At 35.4% G+C, this 25,658-nt stretch overlaps 1 protein-coding gene and 1 pseudogene across 2 annotated transcripts; one reads left to right on the forward strand and one right to left on the reverse strand.

Moving 5' to 3' along the window:
- The first annotated feature begins 1,500 nt into the window (after positions 1-1,500).
- On the forward strand, positions 1,501-14,803 carry LOC146949302 (uncharacterized; annotated as a pseudogene). Its single transcript, XR_015027212.1, has 14 exons — positions 1,501-1,872; positions 1,953-2,516; positions 4,028-5,251; positions 5,373-5,616; positions 6,144-6,399; positions 6,488-6,704; positions 6,791-7,143; positions 7,223-7,753; positions 8,617-9,815; positions 9,906-10,259; positions 10,655-10,892; positions 11,310-13,901; positions 14,040-14,176; positions 14,320-14,803. The product of XR_015027212.1 is annotated as an uncharacterized LOC146949302 (transcript).
- A 3,977-nt stretch (positions 14,804-18,780) lies between these two features.
- On the reverse strand, positions 18,781-24,721 carry LOC146949303 (uncharacterized). Its single transcript, XM_085748513.1, has 5 exons — positions 24,219-24,721; positions 24,013-24,167; positions 23,678-23,814; positions 22,813-23,145; positions 18,781-19,101 (listed from the first exon to the last, which is right to left on the reverse strand). The coding sequence occupies exons 1-5, from the start codon at positions 24,719-24,721 to the stop codon at positions 18,781-18,783; spliced, it is 1,449 nt and encodes a 482-aa protein (XP_085604639.1).
- Between the last annotated feature and the right edge of the window lie 937 nt (positions 24,722-25,658).

Raw genomic sequence — 25,658 nt, forward strand, 5'->3', positions numbered from 1 at the left:
GTAACAAAAAAATCCCTTTTATATAGTTGTTTCCAAACAAACAAAATTATTTGTTTAAAAAAAATGACTTATGTCAAAATCACTTTTATTTTAATCCTTAACAAATGGGCCTTATATCATTTAATTTTCAAAGTATCCTCATCTTCAAATATATCTTGAAAAACTTATTCGAAATATTTTTTTTTGTTGGATAAATTATTTTCAAATATTCCTTCAATTTTTCTTATCAAATTTCAAAGAATAAAAATAATCGAATACTAATTACTATTTTTGAAATTCAATGTCTACTTTATTTGGTTCGATGCCCAGTCAAGATTTAATTATACTAATTAACAATTAATAATCTTAATAAGATGGACTAACAAGTTTCTTTTTCTTAGGTTTAGTTTGTGATCATGTGTAGTGGTGGTATCATAGTAGAAAACTTAAAATTAATTTTAATAACTTGAAATGGATCAAGGATAATATGAGGAATGTCGTAAAATGTAATTGTTATCCCAAAAGAATCGGTACAAAAAATTATCCAAGAACTTTATAACTTTCTTAGTTTTAGTTTTTGTTCATGTGTCGTGGTGAGGTCGCGTGGTCTGTAGCCATCGGTAATTCCACCCATGCGTTGCATATATTAATATTAATGCAGTACTTTTTTTAAGTGCTCTGTACAATTTTTTTTTTATGTTTTGGATTTCGTTTTAGGAATTGAAGGTGAAGGTGATTTGTTTATATTTCTTGCATTGTGATGATATTTGTTCATGTGTCGCGGTTATGTCGTGTAGTATGTGGCCAACGGTGATTCCACCCAAGTGTCACATATATTAATGTAGTATTTTCATAGTTTTACCATTGTAATCTTTTATGAATTTGTTGCTGGTCGTAACCTTTAATTTGGTCATCATGATCAAATTGGTCCGTAAGTGTATTCATTGTTTATTTCTGTATGCGGAAATTAATCCTAACATTGTTGATAATCGATCAAATGTATTGAATGCATAGTTCAATTTTGTGATCATACAATGTCAAACCTACTGTTGGATTTCACGTTTAAAATATGAGAATTGATGCAAGAATATACCGTATAAAAATTTTAAGCTTTAGTGTTCTACACTTTGTGTTTGTGTGGCGTGCACATCGTTCTGTATGTGGCCTGTCGTCGGTTGTATTTCACCTGTATTAATTTCTGAACGATGTGTCGTGTAGAATGTGGACGACGTGTAGTCGAATGTTTGACCGTTTTCCACCCGTGCATCGCACGGGCAGAACACTAGTTCTTTAACATTAGATAATAACACTTTTTTATAAACACTCACGGGACAATATACAAATATTAATAAGGATTTATACGATACGAAACAAATATAATAAAGAGGTGATATGACAATATTAATAAAACATTTTAATGTAATTATAACAATAGGTTACCCAACTAAAATGACTATTTACCCCAAAATCATTTGGATAATTACTGAATTACTCTTCCGCTGATACTACATTTTCATTTTGATTTTGACGAACCAACAAAGAAGGGAATGCACAAAGGAAGAGGGCCTGAAGCTACATACACAGTACAACTTTTGCTTTTGATTTCTATTCTTAGTTATTAAGAAATCCATTTCTTTTAGTTTTATTTATTCCACTGATACTGTTTCTACTCATTTCAGTGTTCTATCTATCAACCAAAAACCTCTTCTTTAGATTTTTGTTTTGGTTACTAAGAAAGAAGAAAGCCTCTACACAATGAACCGTTCAACTTCAACTTCAAGGAAGAAGAAGAAGAAGAACAAACCTACTTACCATAACGATCAAAACTTCATAGACACCATCTTTTCTTGGTCTCTCCAAGACATTTTCAACCAGGATCTTTACATCAACAAGGTTTTCAACTTTCTTCTCCTACTTTATCACATTATCTTTCTTTGCCATTACATTTTAATCCTTTATTTTTGTTTTTGTAGGTGGATCATATCGATTTATCATTCAATTCAACTGAACAATATTTTCAGTCATTTGTATATCCGTTGTTGGATGAAACTCGAGCACAACTCTGTTCTTGTATGGAAATTTTGTCAAGTTCACCTTATGCTCAAGTCATTTCACTTGAACATTCACGGTCACATTCGTATGGTAGGAATCACTATGTTGTTAAAACTGATACTTGGAAAAACAGGTCATCTGGTCATGGAAAAGAGTTACACAAAACATTGTTTGGCGATGTTTTTATTTTGGCCGATTTTAAACCTGAAACAGTTAATGATTTGCAAAGGTCTGGAAGGACTTGGAGTTTTGTGTTGGTGGCTGGGATTCTTGATGAGGAGATTGAATGTGATGACGATGAGACTAAAGTTATGTCGACTTTTAAAGTCATTGCTTCCAAAGACATTGACATTGATGAAATGGGGCAAAAATCTTTGTTTATTATATTCTTGACGAATATAACCCCTGATAGAAGAATATGGAATGCCCTGCATATGGATGGAGATTCGAAGCTCATTCAGAAGATTTTATGTGCTAGTGATGTGGTAAGAGAGTTGTTTTTATGTTAAACCATGAAATAACTGAAGATCATGTTATTTTGATATTCACCATTGATTGATTATTATGGTTATAACATTATTATAGAAAGAAAGTAGGTATGTAGTTGAAAGTTGTGTTCTTTAATTATTTATAAGGATAATGCTAACAAGTGCCTCAGGACACTCTTTGGCTTTTCCCTTTGTGGTGAATCGTGAATGACATTTTCTAGTTTATTGATAGGCTTAATTACACTTTTGGTCCTCGTGTTTTGGCCTACTTACGAAATTGGTCCTGCCCTTTTAAAACAGAACAAAACTGTCCTTCAGTTATCATTTTTGTTGCACTTTTCGTCCTACCCTCCATTTTACCTTTAAAAAACGCTGATGTGTCGCATTTTTCCTATGAGGTGTCCAAAAAAAACATTTAGGTGGCAATTACATGTGGCATTTAATCTGATTTATATAAATAAAAGCACTTATTTTTTTTTTTTTATTTCCAAGCTCAAATTTATATGAAGAAAAAAAGAAAAAGGAGGAATTAGAAAGTTAGGCACGTGAGCTTCTTCTCTAATTTCTTGTTCTGGAAAAGCTTGCAGCAACAATATCATCACATGGATTAATCAATTAACACCCATAACCACAAACTTTTCCTATAAATTTTTTCAAATCCTATCATTCTCCTTGCTCCTTTATATACTTCCAGAAAAAAGTTCCACCCTATAAATTTTTACAAAAATTTGCGGCTAGCTTGCTTATTCACAAGAGAATTCGTTCTCGTCTAAACGAGAACCCAACGCAGCTGCTGTGTTTCGACCCACGCCGTCGAATTACAAGAAAAAAACATCCACACTCCTCCATACTTACCTCTTAGAAATCAAGAGGAGCTACACCTTGAGGAGCTACACCTTTAGGTTTATATTTAGTTTTGATAAATGAACAATATATGAGCACAGATCTGGGTTCACCTTCATCCTTCATTTTCAAAACCTAATAATCAGTCAATCTTGCAAAATCCATAAACATTCTTGAATATGTTAATTACAGATCTGGTTGATTAGGATTGAGAAGGTGGAGCTTCGATGGTTCATTAAGAGTTGAAAGGGAAGGGAGGGAGATGATGACGAGAGAGAGAGAGAGGGGTGGGGGAAAGAGAAAGAAGAAAGTTTGTGTTGATTTGGGAGATTAGTGTGAGAAGGAGGAAAACAAGGAAGGAGAAGAGAACGGGGAGGGGAAATGGGGGGTTATATTTCCATGTTGGAATTGCCACGTAAGTGCTTTTTTAGACACCTCATAAAAAAATTCGACACATCAACGTTTTTTAAAGGTAAAATGGGGGGTAGGACGAAAAGTGCAACAAAAATGATAACCGCTTGTTCTGTTTTAAAAGGGCAGGCCAAAACACGAGGAACAAAATGTAATTAAGCCTTATCCTTGATATTGAGCCTGACTATTTCCAAGTAGAACATATTTTGACATTTCATTTATGCAAACTCTAATAGATGTATTTTCGGGTGCAGGTTGAGGAAAACTGTTATCACTGTTCTCCGAAGACTGATGCTCTTAGGGACGATGAAACATATCAAAGGTTGTCCTCTGAGTTGAATGAGTCACAAAACAAGGCTATTTGTGCTTGCCTTTCTTCCTTCCATTGCAATCACAAGTCTACAGTGGATCTTATTTGGGGTCCACCAGGAACCGGAAAAACAAAAACATTGGGCACACTGCTTTTTGCTCTATTCAAAATGAACTGTAGGACTCTTGTTTGTGCTCCAACAAATGTTGCCATTAAGGAAGTGGCATCGCGTGTCTTGAGCATGGTGAGAGAATCATTTGATAGAAATTCTGATGCTTTGTTTTGTAATTTAGGAGACATGTTGTTATTTGGGAATCATGAGCGGCTTAAAGTTGGTGCAGAAATTGAAGAGATATATTTGGACTATCGTGTCAAGCAGCTCATATTCTGTTTCACCCCACCCAATGGTTGGAAATATTGTTTTGCTTCAATGATTGATCTTCTTGAAAACTGTGTTTCCCACTATCAGATATTCATTGAGAACGAGATGAGAAAGGAACATGATCAAACTGATGACAATAACTTTAATAGGGCAAAAGATGACAGCCCGTCAGATTCTGGTGTGGGGATTCACAAATCTTTTGTTGAGTTTGTCAGAGAGAGGTTTCTGGCTATAGCATCGCCACTCAGAGACTGCATTGCCATCTTATGTACTCATATTGCAAGAAGTTGTATTATGGAACATAACTTGAAAGATTTGGCTCGTCTGATTTACTCTCTCAGTTCATTTCAAGCTTTGCTGTTTGAAAATAACAATGTTTGTGAAAAATTGGAAGAGCTTTTCTCTCCTCCAGAAAGTCAACACAGTTCTTTCGAGTCAGTTGTTGTAAGTGTTGCTGAATACTCATTGCACCAGAGGAGCAGAACTGAATGCCTTTCTCTATTAAGAACCCTTAAAGTTTCAATTGGTGACCTCAACCTTCCAGATGTTGTGACTGAAGAGTCAATCAGAGAGTTCTGTTTACAGTCATCTTTATTAATATTTTCCACTGCATCTAGTTCCTTTAAGCTGTATTCTGTTGACATGGAACCACTAGACGTTGTAGTAATCGATGAAGCTGCACAGTTAAAGGAATGTGATTCAATCATACCTCTACTACTTTCAGACATAAACCATTCCATTCTTGTTGGAGATGAACGCCAGCTACCAGCCATGATTGAAAGTAGAGTACGTATTCTAAAAATGACCCTTTCAGTTAACTTTTAGTACCCCTGGTTCCTACATTCACTAATGTTATAGAGTTTTCCATTGACAATTAATACTAATACATGTCCTTAATATGTCTAAGGTTTCTTTTGAAGTTGGTTTCGGAAGAAGTTTATTTGCGAGACTGAGCACATTGGGTCATCCAAATCACTTCCTCAATATTGCAAAGAACTACAGGAAACAATATCTCCCCGGGCAAATGTTTGGTCCATATTCCTTTATTAATATAATTGGTGGCACTGAAGAGTTTGATGATGCTGGACGAAGCCGGAAAAATATGGTTGAAGTGGCGGTTGTGATGAAAATAATCAGAAATTGTTTTAGAGGTTTGTATGTGTGCATGTGTGTATAATTTATGTATATGAATCATCTGTTGTTATTTATCATGTTAGAATTCATGCATTCTCTGCACAGGATGATACTAATCCGTCGAGAAAATATTTCTTTAGACTGTGATTGGTTTAATGTTTGTTTATCGGTAACATTTCAAGCATTAATGTATTAACAGTCTTGTATAATGTTATTGTGTTTACTTTCCTTTAGAGAAAATATTTCTTTGGATTATGATTGGTTTAATAAGAAGATAATTTATTTTTTGTTTGCTAAACTGCATGGCTTCAGTTTGCTTAAAGTATTATAGTTTTTATAATGTGGTCAACTTTATCGGGAAACAATATTTTTTATTTTAAAATGATCTGTTATTACAAAGACCCTCAAGCAAAGGACATAAAGATACATTATAAAAATGTGGTATACACTAGATATTATGAATTGTTTTTTAATGCTCTGTTAATGCGAAACATATTTCTAATAGAGAAATACTGCCTGCTTAATTATTTTGCGTGGAATGCAGCATGGCTTGAGTCAAATGAAAACCTTAGTATAGGTGTAGTGTCTCCATATGCTGCCCAAGTTGTTTCACTTCAGGATATGCTTGGACAGAAGTATGATAAGCACAAAGGTTTCGATGTGAAGGTGAAAACAATAGATGGTTTCCAGGGTGGGGAGCAGGACATAATCATCTTATCCACTGTCAGAACTGATTGTAGTACTTCACTTGGGTTCATTTCCAATAACCAGAGGACTAATGTTGCTCTTACCAGGGCTAGGTAAAACGTACTATGTGCTGTTACAATTGCATTTATTTTTGTCCAAAACGAATGTTTGCATCAATGCTATTGCTTTTATATTCAACAGGCATTGTCTATGGATATTGGGAAATGAAAGGACCCTAGTTAGTCAGAAAAATGTATGGAAAGATTTGGTTCTTGATGCTAAAAAGCGACAATGTTTCTTTAATGCGGATGAAGACGAGGATTTAGCGAAAGGTATCTGGGATGCCAAGAAAGAGCTGGATCAACTTGACGATTTGCTTAATGCAGATAGTCTCATTTTCAGAAACTCTAGGTGGAAGGTATTTGGATTACGATATTGTAATATTACTTATTGTGATCATGTGCTTTACCTTTTGTTCCTTTTAACCCTCAACAATTTGTGCAGGTTCTTTTTAGTGATTACTTCCTCAAGTCATTTAAAATTCTTCCGTCAAACCGGACAAAGAAGTCGGTGCTTAACCTCTTACTCAAACTCTCTAGTGGGTGGAGACCAAAAAGGATAAAAGTGGATTTGCTTTGTGGAAATTCATCCCAGATGTTAAAGCAATATAAAGTTGAAGGTCTTTTTATTATTTGTTCAAAGGACATAGTAAAAGAATTAAATTTCACTCAAGTTTTAAGGATATGGGATATACTGCCTCCAGAGGATATTCCAAAAGTAGTGAAGCGTCTTGATAGTATTTTTGGAAGCTATACTGATGATTTTATAAGGCGCTGTAGCGAGCAATGTTTTGAGGGGTAAGTACTTAAGAGTTGAAATTTATTACACCTTAAGCTACTATAGCTAACTGATCGCGGTTTTGTTTTGCTTTTCTAGGAAAATGGAGGTTCCAATGAATTGGGAGAAATCAACAGAAATCATCAAAATTAAGAATCTTGATAGTAATGGAAATGAAGCAGAATTGAGTTGCTGCGATCAAAGAATTTATGTTGAGAATTCAAAGGTTGAGGAAAGTTTTTTATTGATGAAATTCTATTCTTTATCATCTGTTGTGGTTAGCCACTTACTTTCTGATCGTAATAGTAATGAACTGGAACTTCCTTTTGAAGTATCAGATGAAGAACATGACATAATACTCTTTCCTAAAAGTACATTTGTACTGGGTCGCTCTGGTACTGGGAAAACCACTGTTTTGACCATGAAGTTATTTAAAAAGGAGGAATTACACCATGCAGCTCTTGAACACGCATATGGAATTAAGAGTGTTGAAGGTCCTTGTTTGAATGATGAGAAAGAGTATAATGACAGTTCTACTGTGAATGACAGGTCTGTCTTACATCAATTATTTGTAACAGTGAGTCCCAAACTTTGTCAAGCAGTGAAACAACAGTTCGTTAGAATGAAAAGGTATTGAACTTGTACTTTGAACTATCAATTTTTCTTTCTTGTTAGATAAATTACTTTTAAAATATCTTGTTGAACCTTATGTGTCTGTCAAAGGATATCTTCACCTACTTGATAATTCCAAAAGTTAAAGATGTTGTCTATAATACTAGGACTTGTTTAGTTTTTGTATCTTTAACTTATCTGTTTGTTTTATTTGTGTTATTTTTTTTTAATAAATACACGTTAATTTTTATTTGTCCTGACAATATCTGTTGGATTGTTTCATATGATTTTTGTTGTTTCTATACATCATTTTATACTTTTCTTTATGTAATTATTCTGTGATCTATTATGTTACTTTTTATCATTAATGATATAGTTTTGTTAATTTTTATCATGCATATTCACTAACCAATATTTGTTTTAGGAACGCACAGTTTTTTAGACTAAAATATGTTTATTATTGAAGCATAAAATCACTTATTTTTTAAACATTAATGATTTCCCCCCAACATTTCCTGCATGAATTGCAATTTAAGTAAATGCATGATAAGGTGTATACACAGGCGTATGGAGCGCCCCCCAAACTTTGTACTATTTCACTGTCTCCTTAATGCCTATTAGCTTTCCTTGTATGTCCTTCGCTTAGTGTTAATCCCCCCTCGTATACTAAGTTTTTGGCTTGCCATCAGTAATCAAGTAATGGTTTTAATGATGCACTGTTGTAACTCCTTAATTTTAGTAACCACTGTGGTATCACTTTGCAAGTCTTTTGAAATTTTCTGGTCCTCACGTTTATTCCCTGAGTTCACTTAAGTTTTATTTATTTCAGAGTTTTCTATGCAGTCTTTAATTGGTATGTAATATTTGTATTGTGCATACAGATTCCTATGCGGCGGGGATATTTCTGCCAAAAGCTGTTCTATAGATGAAGATATAGTCGATGTTGATGCATCAATACAGTTTAAGAATATTCCAGATTCATTTGTTAATCTTCCCGCCAACTCATATCCACTTGTGATAACTTTTCAGAAGTTTTTAATGATGCTTGATGGGACTGTGGGGAATTCTTATTTTGAAAGATTTAGTGATCTATCTTCTTTAAGTGAGAACCTTGGTGTAAGTTCTGTTGCTTTGGAAACTTTTATAAGGAAGAAGGAGGTGACATATGACAGGTTTGAATCATTATATTGGCCACATTTCAATTCCCAATACACCAAGACGCTAGATTCGTCCAGAGTGTTCACTGAAATCGTGTCTCATATAAAAGGGAGTATGCAGTCTGTGGAGCCTGGTGAAGGGAAGTTAAGCCGTCTGGATTATCTTTCGTTGTCTGAAAACCGTGCATCAAGTTTAAGCAAGCAGAAAAGGGAGATCATATACAATATTTATCAAAGTTATGAAAAAATGAAGTTGGATAAAGGCGATTTTGATTTGGCTGATATTGTTGTTGACCTTCATCACCGACTCAGAATCAACAAATATGAGGGTGATGAAATGCACTTTGTATATATTGATGAAGTGCAGGATCTAACCATGAGTCAAATTGCTTTGTTTAAATATGTGTGTCAAAATGTAGAAGAGGGTTTTGTTTTTTGTGGTGATACTGCACAGACCATAGCAAGGGGAATTGATTTTAGATTCCAGGATATAAAATCTCTCTTTTACAAGAAGTTTGTGCTAGAATCAAAGAGAGTTGCTTATAACCAAGGAAAGGATAAAGTGAAACGTTCTGAAACATTTTTGTTGAATCAAAACTTCCGGACTCATGCTGGAGTATTGAAATTGTCCCAGAGCACCATTGAGCTTCTTTTCCATTTTTTCCCTCATTCTATTGATATTTTGAAGCCTGAGACCAGTTTGATATACGGGGAAGCTCCAGTTGTTCTTGAATGTGGAAGCAGGAAAAATGCAATTGTAACTATTTTTGGCAACACTGGACATGAGAGTGGGAAAATTGTTGGCTTTGGAGCAGAGCAAGTAATTTTGGTACGCGATGATTATGCTCGAAAAGAAATTTTAGACTGTTGGGAAACAAGCTCTTGTTTTAACTATCTTGGAGTGCAAAGGGCTTGAGTTTCAGGTGGGTAAAAAATCATCATATTTGATTCAATTTTGTTTTGAATATTATGTTTATTTATTTATTTTAATGGTAATCTGTGTTCTTTTACAGGATGTACTGCTGTACAACTTTTTTGGCACTTCACCTTTGAAAAATCGATGGAGGGTGATTTATGAGTATATGAACGAACAGGATATACTGGAGCCTACAGAATCCAAGTCTTTTCCAACTTTCACTGATTCCAAACATAATATTTTGTGTTCTGAGCTAAAACAACTATATGTGGCTATAACTCGTACAAGACAGAGATTGTGGATTTGTGAAAACACGGAGGAGTATTGCAAACCCATGTTTGATTATTGGAAAAGGAAGTGTCTTGTACAATTCAAAGAGCTTGATGATTCACTTGCTCAGGCAATGAAAGTTGCAAGTAGTCCAGAAGAATGGAAGTCACGTGGCAAAAAGGTTTTTTTTGTACTTGATCATTATTTTTTGATAGAACGCTATGGCGTCATTTGCTCCATGTAGCCGACCCCACTTAATGGGATAAGGCTTGGTTGTTGTTGTTGTTGTTGATCATTATATTTATTGTCCTGTCTTGTAATGGATTTTATTAATAGGTCTCCTATTTTTTCTTTATATTGAATCATTAAGCAGTATTACTTCTCAGCTTGTTTTTTATTTTATTTTCTTTGCAACTTAAATTATTCCTATACCTAAACACCTCATTTGTGATATTATGTGATAGTTTTATACTTTTATTACTGTGTAACGTATAGAGGAAAGCTTTTAGATGTGCTGCTTTTGTCTAGTATTATTTTTGCTCCAAATGATATATTCTTTTGACTGTTCTATTGCAGTTATATTATCAAAATAACTACGAAATGGCAACAATGTGTTTTGAAAGAGCAGGGGACTCTTATTGGGAAAAAAAGTCTAAGGCTGCTGGTCTTAGGGCAACTGCAAATCGGTTACGTGACTTGAATCCTGAGGATGCAAATGCAATCCTTAGGGAAGCTGCTGAAATTTTTGAAGGCATTGGAATGGCTGAGTCTTCTGCCCAGTGTTTTTCTGATTTGGGGGATTATGAAAGAGCTGGTATAAACTTTAGCTTTGGCATCTATGTCTATAGTTTTATGTCATTTCCTGTCAAAAAATATTAGGATATCATCTAAACATAGCTTTTGTTATAGAAACTTACACTTCTATTATAACTATTTAGTATTTACAACATTCATCTAGACCTAAATTTTGTTGTAGTTATTGATATACTATTTTATTGACTTCAAGTTATGTGAGTGTTATTAATTGTTTTGTTGTTGATGAGTTCATTTGATTTGAGATAGTGATTTAACTTATTTTGTTGTACAAACAAATATTATAGGCTTAAACATCTTTTTTAGTCTCCTAATGAGATCACCTAAGCTTGCACACATTTTTATTGATTCACAGATTTAACTTATTTTTTGCACGGTGACTTTTACTCTACAAAATTAATTGAATTGTTGCTAACAGGGAAGCTTTACTTGGAAAAATGTGAAGAGCCTGATTTGAAAAGGGCAGGCGATTGCTTTAATTTAGCTAGTTGTTTTGACATGGCAGCTCAAGTGTATGCTAGAGGATGTTTCTTCTCGGATTGTTTGAATGCTTGTGCAAGAGGTGGATTGTTTGACATTGGCTTACATTACATTCAGCACTGGAAACAAAATGAAAGTGCTGACCCTGGTTGGGCTAATAGTCATGATTTGTACGCAATTGGACAAAAATTTCTGGAAAATTGTGCCCACAAATATTTTGACAACAAAGATATCAAGTCCATGATGAAGTTTGTTAGAGCTTTTCATTCGATGGATTTGAAGCGTGAGTTCTTACAATCGTTAAGTTTACTTGATGAGCTTCTTGAATTGGAAGAGGAATCAGGCAACTATATGGAGGCTGTAAATATTGCTAAGATGAAGGGTGATATTCTTCGCGAGGCTGATTTGCTAGGAAAAGCTGGTGAATTCTTGGAAGCATATGAACTCATGATTTTCTATGTACTTGCAAATTCTATTTGGTCTGGGGGAAGCAAAGCATGGCCCTTAAAGCAGTTTACACTGAAGGCCGAGCTTTTGGGAAGAGCTTTGACATTTGCAAAGGGAGTGTCAATCAGCTTTTATGAGCTCGCGTCTACGGAAGCTGAAATTCTATCAAATAAGCATGACAACATTTTCGAAATAATGAATCAATTGAAATCTTCTCGCATTCATAGCAGTATCAGAGGGGAAGTATTATGTTTGTGGAAACTGCTGGATTCTCATTTTCAGATGAACTCATCTAAGTATGTTTGGCAAGACAACATGTTTGATGTTCCTGTCGAAGGTATGATTATGAGGAATCAATTTTCTGTGGAGACGTTGTTTTATTGTTGGACATGTTGGAAGGATAACATTGTTCAAATGCTTGATTTCCTTTCAAATTTCAAAACTCAAGAGCTTCATCAGCATAGCAGTTATGTAAAGTTTGCATTGAATTATTTGGGTGTTCAGAAACAGATTTATAATCTAAATGACATTTACCTTTTGCTCGTCCCTAATGCTACCTGGGTGATGAAATTGGGTGATAGGTTTCTAAAGAAGAATGGCAGGCTAGTCTCTGTTGATGTTCAACCCTTAGTTTCTTTTGCTCAGAGTTATTGGAGTTCAGAGTTACTTTCTGTTGGCATGGATGTCTTGCGCAACCTCGATGCACTCTACAAGTTTTCAGTTCATAAAGCTTTTTCTGAATTCTGTCAAGTGCAGTCTTTATTGCATATCTATGAGGTCTCAAAATTTCTTCTGAAGTCCAAATGTTTTAGCCATGACCACTGTAACTTAAAAACATTGGAGAGATTTTACAGACAGCTAATTGAGTGTTTATTCCACAATGTAGTTCCTCTTGACTGGAAGAAATCGCTGGCAAAGGAAATGGTTTATCAAAGGGTAACTGAATCTTGGCAGGATATTGTGAAAGAAGTCATAAATGAAAACACTAAACGGAAAGATACATTGACCTATGGTCAAATAGGAAGGGTGGTAGTTATGATTCTCAGCACAACTAATGTACAAGATGATATGTTCGTGCAAGTCATGACTAGGTTTGATGATAAAGATGACTGGAATGATTTCATTCACAGCATGCGATTGTATTCAGGAAATGTGTGGTATAAAGCAATTTTAGAGATGCATCGCACTTATAAGCTTTACCTTGCATTGCAACATACCTGCAGTGTGAATTGGATGCAGGAAGTTGACTATATATCTCCCAATTGCTTTATGTATCTTGTTGAACGGCTACTGCTGTTGACTTCATGCTGGAAGGGGTTCATTTATGCGACAAAATCATCTTTCACTGAGTGGCTTATTTGCCAGGATGATAATTCCCTTTCAAGTTTGAGCTTCATGTCTGATGAATTAGACAGTGCCCATGATTTTATTGCCAGTATCCTCCTTGAGTTTGTTTATGATCAAAATGGCACTAAAACCTGGATTGAAAAATCAAACTTGGATGTGATGAATTATTTTCCATCACTTCTCCTGAGGTTGGTTGTTTCAATGTGTTCACTTCATCTCAGCTCTGGGAGTGGGAAGTATTTACAACTACTTCGCAATTTGTTGGGGAAGAGACATATAACCAATCAACTGCCATTGGAATTTTGCAATGTTCTTCAAAAAGGAAAGAAACACTTGGGTTTGGAAGTCTTTGCCGAGGCATTTAAAGTGATTGGCAATCCCTTGATAATTGCCAAGCTTCGGAACAATTCTACAAAAATTGTGTGTTCAGATGCTATCTTTGTGGATTTAATGATATGCCAAAAAAGAGAGCTCATAATACAAACATTGTTTCCTAGTACAGTTGACTATGTGGCCGAGGAAACCATAGCAGAAGCCTCTGATTCAAAATCTAAAGAATTCAAACCTTCAAGATAAAAGCTCTGCTTCTGTTTCAGATCAGGCATCAGATGGACAGATCAAAGATGAAATTAACTTGTCTGTGAATGATGAGTTCTTGAATTGGTTGGAAAATTTCGAGTCTGCAACTGATGTATCATGTCTTAATAATGTTTCACCTGATTTCATGATTATAAAGGTCAGCCAGCTTTTTGTTGATTTTGAATAAAATGTTATTATATCAAATGATTAATTTTTTTTTTTGAAGTATTAAATGATTAATATTTATATTTTTTTATCACAAGTATTTTTTCTTTGCTCTTTTCATTCTCTCCAGGGTTTATTGGATCAATTCATTGGACTTTGGAATTTGTTGGTACAAAACCCTGTCAAGATGGAAAACAAAAATGAAATGGAGGAGTTTGTGAGCTTGCTTGATGAAATGAAGCAACTTCGAGCCTCTATGAACATGAGGTAAGTTATACAAGTAGCTTATCATAAGTAATTGTAGACAAGGTTTTAGGTTGCTGTCCAATACTAATCAGCACTTTAAGACATTGCAATATGGTTTTCTTATTTTGCTTTACTTGTTAATCTTTCTGTTGTCTATTATCCAGTGATTCGGTGATTGAGAAGGACGCTGTAATTGTACTTTCAAAGAAAAGTCTTTCGGGACGATCAAAAGTAGCGCATATCTTGTATCAGCTGAATTTGGCTAAAAGGAATAACCAATGTTGGGTCTGATCCATCACAAGCCAGCACTGCAGTAGGCAATGATGACCACGAGCAAAATGTTTTGATGGAATCCAAAGGTAACGTGTCCAACAATTCTCAAGCTCCGGTTAATTCAGGACACGAAAAGGCCAAGGAAAATATCAAGCGGAAGAAAAACAAATCCAAGAAAAACAAGGGAGGAAAAAAGGGTAAGAACTAAGAAGTGAAATTGTCGGGTGTTTTGTACATTCAAATGCTGTAGTAATTTGTGTGCTTTCACTTCAAACTGTCTGGTTATGGTATTTCATGACTGTTGAATCTTTGGAGTAAACTTTTGATAAGTATTTTGAAGATTTATTATTGGTATGAAAACATACCCTCTTGTCATACTGAGTGTTTGATTTGTACACATATTTCAGCCCAGTATTTTTTTAAAGTTAATGATAACTAGAAGAATACTCGTGCATTCACGGAACCGTTGATTTATAATTGACTAATCACCTACCAATTTGCAAAAGGTAAAAAAAACATATTTTCTTTCCCTCATTCCTAACACCAGATTTTTCATCATCAGACATCACTCCTCACGGCACAACCAAGGTTGAATATCATGCAAGTACAGATGAACATTAAGGATATTTACATTCCTACCAAGAAATAAAACCAAGACAAAATAAAAGATTTATGCATTAAAAAAAAAAGATCCATAGATTATGATAAAAAAAAAAAGAAGGATCCATGGATTATGATATATAAAAAGAATACTGAAATAATTTTTCTTTCGATTGAAGTATTTTTCATGACAAAATTTAACGTCTTCCACCACCTTCTCTCAACAATGTACCCAAACTTATCTAATCTTGCCTTGATTGCTAAAGTTAAACCATAATTTACTTGCCAGTTGAAAAACTAACTTACAACCGATGGCTTACAGTTGAAAAATATTTAATTGAAATTAAGGTAAACTGAAACGCTACTTAAAATAGTATATTAAAAAAACCACCCGTTAGTGACAAAAACTTGGTACCAAAACACTTCAAATTCTATCGAACAAACTTATAATCTAATACTCTCTCAAAAAAAGCTTATAAGTTAATCCACTAAGCCATAAACTAGCTTATTGTCATTATCAAACACAATCTTGGTCGTTTTGTTATGTGTGACACTGGCTGAATGTTACGGGATGGTTGGCGACGAATGCTTGATTGTGTATTTTCAATGCATCGATCCGATGTATTCACATTATATTTGCTAACAATTTCGTTGCCATTACCCCCATGATTTCCGTCAAACAGCAGCTAATTCAATTTTTCTTTCTTTATAAATACGAAACCAGTTTTTTATTCCTTAAAAATTGGTGAAGTGGACATTCGTGAGTTTTCGTGGGTGAAACTTGCCGTACTATATAGCATTTACTATTTGAGTAATTAGGCTCAAGTGATTAATGAGTTCTAGTTAAGGACAAATCATTTTAGAGAACACGGATTTATAACAATCACCGGTCAGACTTTACTTACATTTCACCATAACTACCGGATTACCAAGGGGCATGAGAAATCAGATAGTTACAACCTAGAAAAATATCTACTAGTCTAACAAATTATATTGGTAATACAACTTATAGACTAAGGAGCATGTTTTGATTAACTTTAAGAGAAGTAAAAGTGATTCTACAAACACTTGACCAAAAAAAAAAAAAAGTGATTCTACAAACATAAATTTAATTTTGACATATTTAAATGTTCTTAGTTAAAAATATTTTTGCCTTTAAAACAAATTCAAACTTATGGATTAGATTCGAAATTTCTTGCACCAAATATGATTCTTAGCTTCAAACATATTGTTGAAACTCATTTTTACATAAATACATCAACACATATACCACTTTACTTTTAACTCAGTTTAAACTAAAATTTAATTTACAAAATCAACTCACGTAGCATCAAATTTTACTGATATAAAACCAAACATACACTAAGGCGTCACTTTATAAATCACATAAGCATAAAGAGGATTTGTCTAACGTGCACAAGTAAATTAATCTTGCAACATTCACAAGTTTGTTTTTCACCATTGAATCAATAAAGTTCATCACATCTCATTTGATCCAATGGTGAAACTTATTGATCCAATGGTGAAAACAAACTTGTGCATGATACAAGACTTGTCTCACTTGTTCATCGTAAACATGGCCACAAATAAATCGGTTGCGCATAACATTACATATGTAACACCCCGTTTTCCCAACATAAAAATTTCTTAATAAAATCAGAGTAAATCATCACAAACGGAATGTCACATATTCTTTCATAAATCATAAACTGGATATTAAGTAATATTCCTTCAAATTATAACATCATAGTCTTTAAAGTCTTGCAGCGGAATTATTTCAAAGTCATAATAGTTTTTGGCACTAAGGTCTCATCATAAAGTCTCATAAATAGTCTAAAACATCATAATTGGTTCATCCAACAACTTCATTAAAAATCTCATAAACAATACGCAAAGGAATAGAAAACATTGTCAAAACTCTCATCCCGTTACGTATCAGAGCACCTAAAGACACAATGTGAGGAGTCCACTCACGACCACGCCTACTCTTGATTACCTACAAGTTATCCATACGAAGAGCAACATTTTCAAGCAGAAGGGGTGAAATTTCTCAAACAATAATATTAAGCTCATAAATCATAAATTACATTTAACAATATAAACATCTTATAATTTAACAACTATAATCAAATACATAGACATCATCATTTCATCTTAGCAATATATCATCATATAGCAGTCACAATCATCGTCACATACCATCATACTAAAAGACATCACAAAGTAATTCGTTAAAACATCACAACTTAACAACTTGACTTGACAATGCATCTAAACTCGACTATGCAACTCTTAACGTCTTAAACCATCTCGAATCGTCATGAAATGCAAATGCATGTGGTACCATTTTAGGGCATAAGCCCTCATCGTCGTTGAGCATAAATATACTCCTAGGGCATAAGCCCTCATCATCGTGGTTGAGCAAAAGCTCCAGGGCATGAACCCTCATCGTCGTGGTTGAGCAAAAGCTCCAGCGCATGAGCCCTCATCTATAAATGAGTATGCATGGACTAAACATCTTACGTCTTAGAAAACTTCATGAACATCTTACAACTTTTTGACTTAGACCGACATCTATATCTTAAATAAGATCAGCAGCAACATATACAGTACTTATAAAGTCACATCATATCGACATCATAACATAACAGTATCAAATGATAAACAACAACGTCTTAAACATTGCATCAACATAAGCATCATAGATAACACGTATAGTGCATATATATCAATCTTACATCATTAATGATTTAGTCATCTCAACTTAGTCTTTCTGGGCAGCTCCTAATAATCTAGATAACCTTCATTTTCTACTCAAGTCCATCTTAAAGCTACATGTGCGAAGAATCGCAAGAAAAGCAATTTGGGCAGAAGGGGGTAGTTGCTCGCTGTGGCGAGTAGGGTTGCTCGCTGCGGCGAGCGAAACATGCTCTCTGGAACTCTCAAAAGGCTTGCTCGCGAGGCGAGCTGCTTTGCTCGAAGTGGCGAGCTGTCTGGATTTGCTCGCGGTGGCGAGCGATCTTGCTCGAGAGGCGAGCGATGATAACAGGCTCGGGCAGAATGCTGTTTTACTCAATTTTTCATCTAATCACTTAGTTCTAACCTCAAAACTACTTCCAGTAATCATCCTATGAATCATCTAAGGTATGTACATCACTCTTACATCAATTAAACGGTTTTCCATCATCTAATCATCAATTTTCACTCAAACCCTAATTTCTCATAATCTCACAAACTCATCCTAAAACATCTTAGATGCAATCTAATGATTCACATACTTAATATTAGTGAAAGATAATCCCACCCTTACCTTATAACAGATGAAATCGGCAGCCTCCAGGTTTTCTCCTCTTCTCTTGACTTTTCTCCCGTTTTCACCAAAAACTGATCGTACGTTATGTCTTTCTCCAAACCTAACTTCTCTATTTATAACACCTCTTCTATTCTTTTCTATTTACTCTTAAACCACTAAACTCTCTAAATTTATAAAACAGCCCCACAACTTAATATTTATTTTATTTTCAAATCTTATTTTATTAAATAATAAAATATGTCACAATTCCTCATCACACATCACATAAGATCTCTATAATCATATAATTCACATAAATCTCATATAAATCATATAACTCCCATATAAATCACATAAATATATAATTTTATTCTAAAACTCATCAAATATAATTAAATAATTTAAAGAGGGCGTTACAACTCTTCCCCACTTAAAGAATTTTCGTCCTCGAAAATATACCTCAAGCAAACAACTCTAGATAAGACTCCAGCATCTTACTCTCAAGCTCCCACGTCATGCTTTCACCAGTCGCTCCGTCCCAAACAACTTTCACAAGAGGTATCTCTTTGCCTCGCAACTTCTTTACTTCACGACCTTCGATCCTCACTGGTAAGGTCTCAACCGTAAGATTATCTCTAACTTTCACATCATCTCTTTGGATCATATGAGATGGATCCGGAACATACTTCCGAAGTTGCGACACATGAAACACATCGTGCAAATTCGAAAGATGCGGTGGTAAACCCACTCGGTAAGCCACCGTTCCGACTCTTTCTGATATCTGATACGGTCCAATAAATCTCGGAGTCAATTTCTTCGACTTTAATGCACGACCAACACCGGTCATGGGAGTAACTCTTAGGAAGACATGATCTCCCTCTTGAAACTCAAGGTCCTTCCTACGCTTGTCATGATATCTCTTTGTCGACTCTGCGATGCTTTCATCTTCTCTTGGATCATCTTTACCTTCTCAGTAGTTTGTTGTACAATTTTTGGTCCTAAAACTACATTCTCACCTGACTCAAACCAACACAACGGAGTTCTGTACCTCCTACCATACAAAGCCTCGAAAGGTGCCATTCCAATACTAGAATGGTAACTGTTATTATACGTGAATTCTATCAACGGTAGATGACTATCCCAAGTTTCACATTGCTCAAGTACACAAACTCTCAACAAGTCTTCAAACGACTGAATCGTTCTTTCCGACTGACCATCTGTCTGTGGATGATACGCCGAACTCAACCTCAACTTAGAACCTAAAGCCTCTTGCAAACTCTTCCAAAATCTAGAAGTAAACATTGGATCTCTATCTGACACAATGCTCGAAGGAACACCATGCAGCTTCACTATATCTCGAATATAAATCTCTGCTAACTGGGCTACAGGAAAACTGATGTTAATCGGAATGAAATGAGCCGACTTCGTCAATCTATCAACAATCACCCAAATTGCGTCATTCCCTTTAGGAGTATTCGGCAAACTCGTCACAAAATCCATGGATATACTATCCCATTTCCATTCTGGCACATCTAATGGTGTCATCAACCCATCATGTTTCTGATGCTCAACTTTCGACTTCTGACAAACTAAACAAGAATACACAAACTGTGCCACATCACGTTTCAATCCATACCACCAGAACAACTTCTTCAAGTCATGATACATCTTCGTAGCTCCCGGATGAATACTCAAGCTACTTCTATGACTCTTTTCAAGAATCATCTTCTTCATCTCATCATTGTCTGGAATACAAATTGTAACACCCTCCTTTTTATTTAATTATTTTTATTAAGTTAAAGTCTATTTATGTGATTTATTTATTTATATGAGGTGTTAGTATTTTATTATGTGGCATTATTCTATTATTTATTAGAATATGAGAATTATTAGTGTAATTAGAATTGGAGGTTAGAATAGAAAGAAGAATAAGTTGTTGGGCCTAAATAGATTTGGGAAGAATATTTTAGTATTATAAATAGAGAAGCTTAGGTTAGAAAGAGTTTACCTTAAAACCGCTTTTTGAAAAAGAGGAGAACAAGAAAGAAGAGAAGAGAAGAGAAAAGTCAAGAGAAGATGAGAAGACCTTAGGAAAGAACGCTGCTGCTGATTCAGGAATTAATCTGAGGTGAGGGTGAGACTATCTTGCATTAATATTAAGTTGGTAAATCATAAGATTACATCTAACAAGTTGGGGAGAGTTTGTGAGATTAAGAGGATTAGGGTTTATGAGCGATTTTGATGATTAGATGATGAAGAACTTTAGAATTGATGAGAGAATCATGAACAGACCTTAGATATCCCATAGGAATGTTATTAGAAGTAGTTTGATGGTTAGAAACACGAGAGTAGATGAAAAGTTGAGATTTTTAGGATTCTGGCCGTACTGACATTCATTGCTCGCAACGGCGAGCAGACCTACTCGCAATGGCGAGTGATGAGCTTCATCGCTCGCAATGGCGAGCAAACCCACTCGCAATGGCGAGTAAGACCAGAAGCCACTCGCAATTGCGAGAAAATCGCCGCAATGGCGAGCAACCCAGTAGAAATCATGATGATGTATTTTGATGTTTTAGGCCAAGTTTTAGATGGTTTTGAGTGCCTTAATAGTTATAAGAATGATTAGGCAAGTTTTGGGGTTAAGATTGGACCTAGGAAAGTCAGAAACGAGACTTTTAGTGAAAAATGTTAAGAACCCGAGAGCACTCAGAAGTTGCTCGCAACTGCGAGCAAATCAACTCGCAATGGCGAGTAGCCAGAAAATGAACTCGCAATGGCGAGTATAAGAGCTCGCCTCGCGAGTACCTAAAAATCAGAGCAACCTTGTTAAGCTTTTGCGATCCTTTTCTCATGTGTAGTTATGAGTTGATCCTAGAAGTAAGATGAAGATTGTTTAGGACATTAGAAGCTGTCCAGAAAACCGAACTAAGATGATATAGATTGTGATTAATGTGATATTGATAAATATGCTTTATGTGGTTCTTCTTGATGATTAAGTTAATGCGAACTCATTCTTTAATGATGATATGATATTCAAGCACTGTTATATGATGTAATTTCTGTTATTTGTTGCTATTGAACCTGGATTAATGTTATAAGTAAAGTGATGTTGTTATAAATATATTAAGTGAATACTTGTGATGTTTTAAGTTAATGTGATTCATTCATCGATGATAATATGTTGTGAACTGTTCATATGCTGTCTCTGTTGCTGTTGGATCTTAGTGAAGTTGTATAAGTCGGTCTAAGTTGTAAAGATTTGAGAAGTTGTCCATAATAATGGAATTATAAGAGATGTTCATGAAGTTGTCTAAGTTGTACGAAAGTTATGTCGTTGCATTAGAGTTGTGTCGTTGCATAGTCAAAGATGGGGGCTTAATGCCCGACTGGTCCTTTATGACCTTAGAGATGAGGGCTTAATGCCCGACAGGTCCTTTATGACCTTAGAGATGGGGGCTTAATGCCCGACAGGTCCTTTATGACCTTAGAGATGGGGGCTTAATGCCCTGGTGGTACCACATGCATATTATCAAGATGTTTAAGATGATTTAAGATGTTAAGATGTCAAGTTATCGAGTTATCATGATGTTAAGATATCAAGTTGTCAAGTTGTTAAGATGCTAAGAGGATTGAGATGTTAAGAGTCGCATTATCGAGTCAAGTGATGTTTGTTTATGAAGTTGATTATGAATTTAAATATTAAGTTGTTATGATAAGATGCTATGTGATTTAGGATATGATGTTATGCGATTTATGATAAGATGCTATGTGATTTATGATATGATGTTTATGTCTATGATTAGGATGATGTATGATGCTAAGATTAAAAGGATGTATGATAATGCTTATGACTAATATTTGTAGATATGTGATGATATTTATATGATGATATAATAAGAAGTATATGACTAATGTAGGAAGAATAATGACACTAGTTAAGGAAGTTTAAGTTGTTAGATATGATTAATGAATTATAAGATGTTTAAGTTGTTGAATGTACTTTATATGATTTATATGCTTAATATTATTGTTTGAGAAATCTCACCCCTCTGTTTGAAAAGTGTTGCTCTTCGTATGGGTAACTTGCAGGTAACCAAGATTAGAGGCGTCGTGAGTGGACTCCTCACATGTGTGTCTAGGTGCTCTGATACGTAACGGGATGGGACTTGACTTTACTTCTATTCCTTACGTATAGTTCATGAACTTTTATGAATAAATGACGAACCAAGACTTTATGAGATTTCATGATGAGGCCTGCGTGCCAAAGACTTTTATTATGTTGAACTAATTTCCGCTGCGAAGTTTTGAATTACTTATGTTAAATGATTTTGAAGAATAAATTGTTATTTATTCAGTTTGTGAATTTTTAAAAAGTGTAGCATTCCGTTTAAAGTTGAATTACTCTGATTTTTAATTATGAAATTTTTACGTTAGGAAAATGGGGTGTTACACAAATCCTACCTCGGAATCTCAACACACCTTGATCATCGACCGTAAAGTCACTATCTTCAGTCTGATTATCAGTAACCAACAAGTCCACAAACTTAACATCAACTTTCTGCGCTTCTTTAATACTTTTCAAGAAGTCACTATTAATCTTCAGCATTCCCAGCTTTACACTCTGAGGTGACCATTCGCAAACTAAGCTCAAATCTCTAAACTGTTCCAGCAACTCAAACTCTTTAGCCATCATAGCAGACATATGCAAGGTCTTCCTACTTAAGGCATCTGCAATAACATTAGCCTTACCCGGATGATAATTCAACCCGAAGTCATAGTCTTTCAATAATTCGAGCCACCTTCGTTGTCTCATATTCAATTCCTTCTGATCGAACAAATACTTCAAGCTCTTGTGATCACTAAACACTTCAAATCTCGAACCATACAAGTAATGTCTCCAAATCTTAAGCACAAATACGACTGCGGCCAATTCAAGATCATGAGTAGGATAATTTCGTTCATGAATCCTCAACTGTCTTGATGCATAAGCAACCACTTTACCATCTTGCATAAGCATACCTCCTAAGCCCAACTTGGACACATCACAATATACCACAAAAGGTTCTTCTAATTTTGGCAAAATCAAAACTGGAGCCGTCGTCAAACGCTTCTTCAACTCATTAAAACTGTTCTCGCAATGAACATCCCACACAAAGGTTTTACCTTTACAAGTCAACTGCGTTAACGGAAGTGTCAACTTAGAAAATCCTTCTATAAATCTGCGGTAATAACCTGCCAAACCCAAAAAGCTTCTAATCTCTGTAACTGACTTAGGAGTCTCTCATTGCGACCGCTTCAACTTTAGATGGATCTACTGCAATACCATTGTCAGAAATAACATGGCCAAGAAAACTTACTTCTTTCAACCAAAATTCACACTTAGATAACTTAGCATATAGCTTATTCTCTTTCAGCACTTGCAAGACAATCTTCAAATGCTCAGCAAGTTCTTCTTCGGACTTGGAGTAAATCAAAATATCATCAATGAAGACCACTACAAAACGATCCAAAAATGCATGAAAAATGCGATTCATATATTCCATAAACACTCCAGGCACATTACTCACACCAAAAGGCATCACTTTATATTCATAATGTCCATAACGCGTTCTAAAAGCTGTCTTCTGCATATCTTCATCCTTCACTTTAATCTGGTGATAACCGGATCTCAAGTCAATCTTGCTAAACACACGTGCACCCACTAACTGATCCATCAAATCATCAATTCTTGGAAGTGGGTACCTATTCTTTATCGTTACTTTATTCAACTGACGGTAGTCTATACATAACCTCATACTACCGTCTTTCTTCTTTACTAGCAATACCGGCGCTCCCCAAGGCGAAACACTTGGCCTTATAAACTTCTTATCAAGCAAATCCTCCAACTGTTTCTTCAACTCAGCCAACTCGGATGCCGACATACGGTAAGGTGTCATAGACACAGGCTTCGTTCCCAGAATAAAATCAATCGTAAATTCGACTTCCCTCTCCGGCGGCACATCAGGAATCTCATCAGGAAAGACTTCAGGGAAATCGCACACCACTTGCAACTTATTAATCACTGCTTGATTCTCAATAGATAAGGACGTTATCAATGAAAACATCAAGATTCCATCACGTTCTAACTGCTTCAGCTGCTTAGTGGACAAAAACTCTACTCCACTTTCCTCTTCGGCAGAAGAGAAGTACACTGACTTACTGAAACAATTAATGTGAACATAGTTGTACTCTAACCAGTTCATACTGAGAATTGCATCCATTCCACTCAAAGGTAGACAAACCAAATCAATTTCAAAATCTCGGCCAAACATAGACAAGGGACATCTGAAACAGACAAGAGAAGTAGTCACCGAACCCTTAGCTGGAGTTTCAACAACCATCTCTCCATTCATATCAGACATGGGTACTTCCATATGTTGAATGGACCAACATATGAGAATCTGGTAAAAGACTTTTGGTTAAGGGCTGAAGTGTACGACATGGAAGCTGCAAAGGTGGAAGAAAAACAAGCTGTAGAGAGAGATTCTAGTCTGAAAGGGAAGACTAGAGAAGAAATGGGTCTGAAACCTTTTGAAGGAATAGAGATTAGGTCAGCAGTGATGGGTATTCCAGTGACCATCACGGAAAGAGTTATTGCTAAAGCATGCAGGGTATCTTCAAAAGGATATTTTAAGTGGGATGTAACCAAGGATAATATCCTATTGGAAAGTTACTCAAGGTTATTCCTGAAAGAAAATCCTAAGACTAAGACTGCAGAAATGGAGATTTGTCACAGATTGCTTCTAAAATTCTGTGCAAATTGCTTCTTTCAAAGAGGGGGAGTAGCTGATCAACCCAACAAGGATCATCAACTAGCATTATACTCCATGGCTACCTTTCAAAGGATTAACCTTCCTAAATATCTCATGCATCATCTGTGCTGGGCTATCAAAGAAGGTATCAGCAAGGAAAGGAAACAAGTACCCTGTGGAAGGCTTCTGTCATAAATCTTTCACCAAAGTAAGTTGTTGGAGACTCTAAGGAGATTCAAACAAGCATCTGATAGTTGTTTCACAGTTACCACTTCTGACCGCATCTTAAATAGCAAGTCTCTGTATGCTATGAAGATCATCAGCAAACCCCCTGTTGATGAGAAGTGGATAGAATTGACCACAACTGAGTCAGAACCACTGAAGAATTTTCCTTCCATTCTTCAAGAAGACAATCCTGAAGTCCTGGCCAATCTGGTAGTTGTTCATGCCAGAGAATCAGGAGCCAACCCTGAAGCTGTTGGTGCTGCTCCTGAAGTATCCAAAGGAAAAAGGGCCAGAACAAGTACTGACTCTAATGCTGTCAAGG

This window comes from Medicago sativa, chromosome 2, assembly GCF_051527215.1.
Source record: "Medicago sativa cultivar Bolivia chromosome 2, Bolivia_mono, whole genome shotgun sequence".
Lineage (NCBI taxonomy): Eukaryota > Viridiplantae > Streptophyta > Magnoliopsida > Fabales > Fabaceae > Medicago > Medicago sativa.

Bases quoted from the DNA above. Each gene is read 5' to 3' on its own strand.
- LOC146949303 (XM_085748513.1), bottom strand. From the start codon at position 24,721: ATGTCTGATATGAATGGAGAGATGGTTGTTGAAACTCCAGCTAAGGGT. The intron at 23,146-23,677 runs GTAAGTTTTCTT...TTGTTCGATCAG, and splicing joins GTGAATTTTGGTTGAAAGAA to AAGGAATTGAATATGAGACA. The intron at 19,102-22,812 runs GTCGATGATCAA...GGACCGTATCAG, and splicing joins CTGAAGATAGTGACTTTACG to ATATCAGAAAGAGTCGGAAC.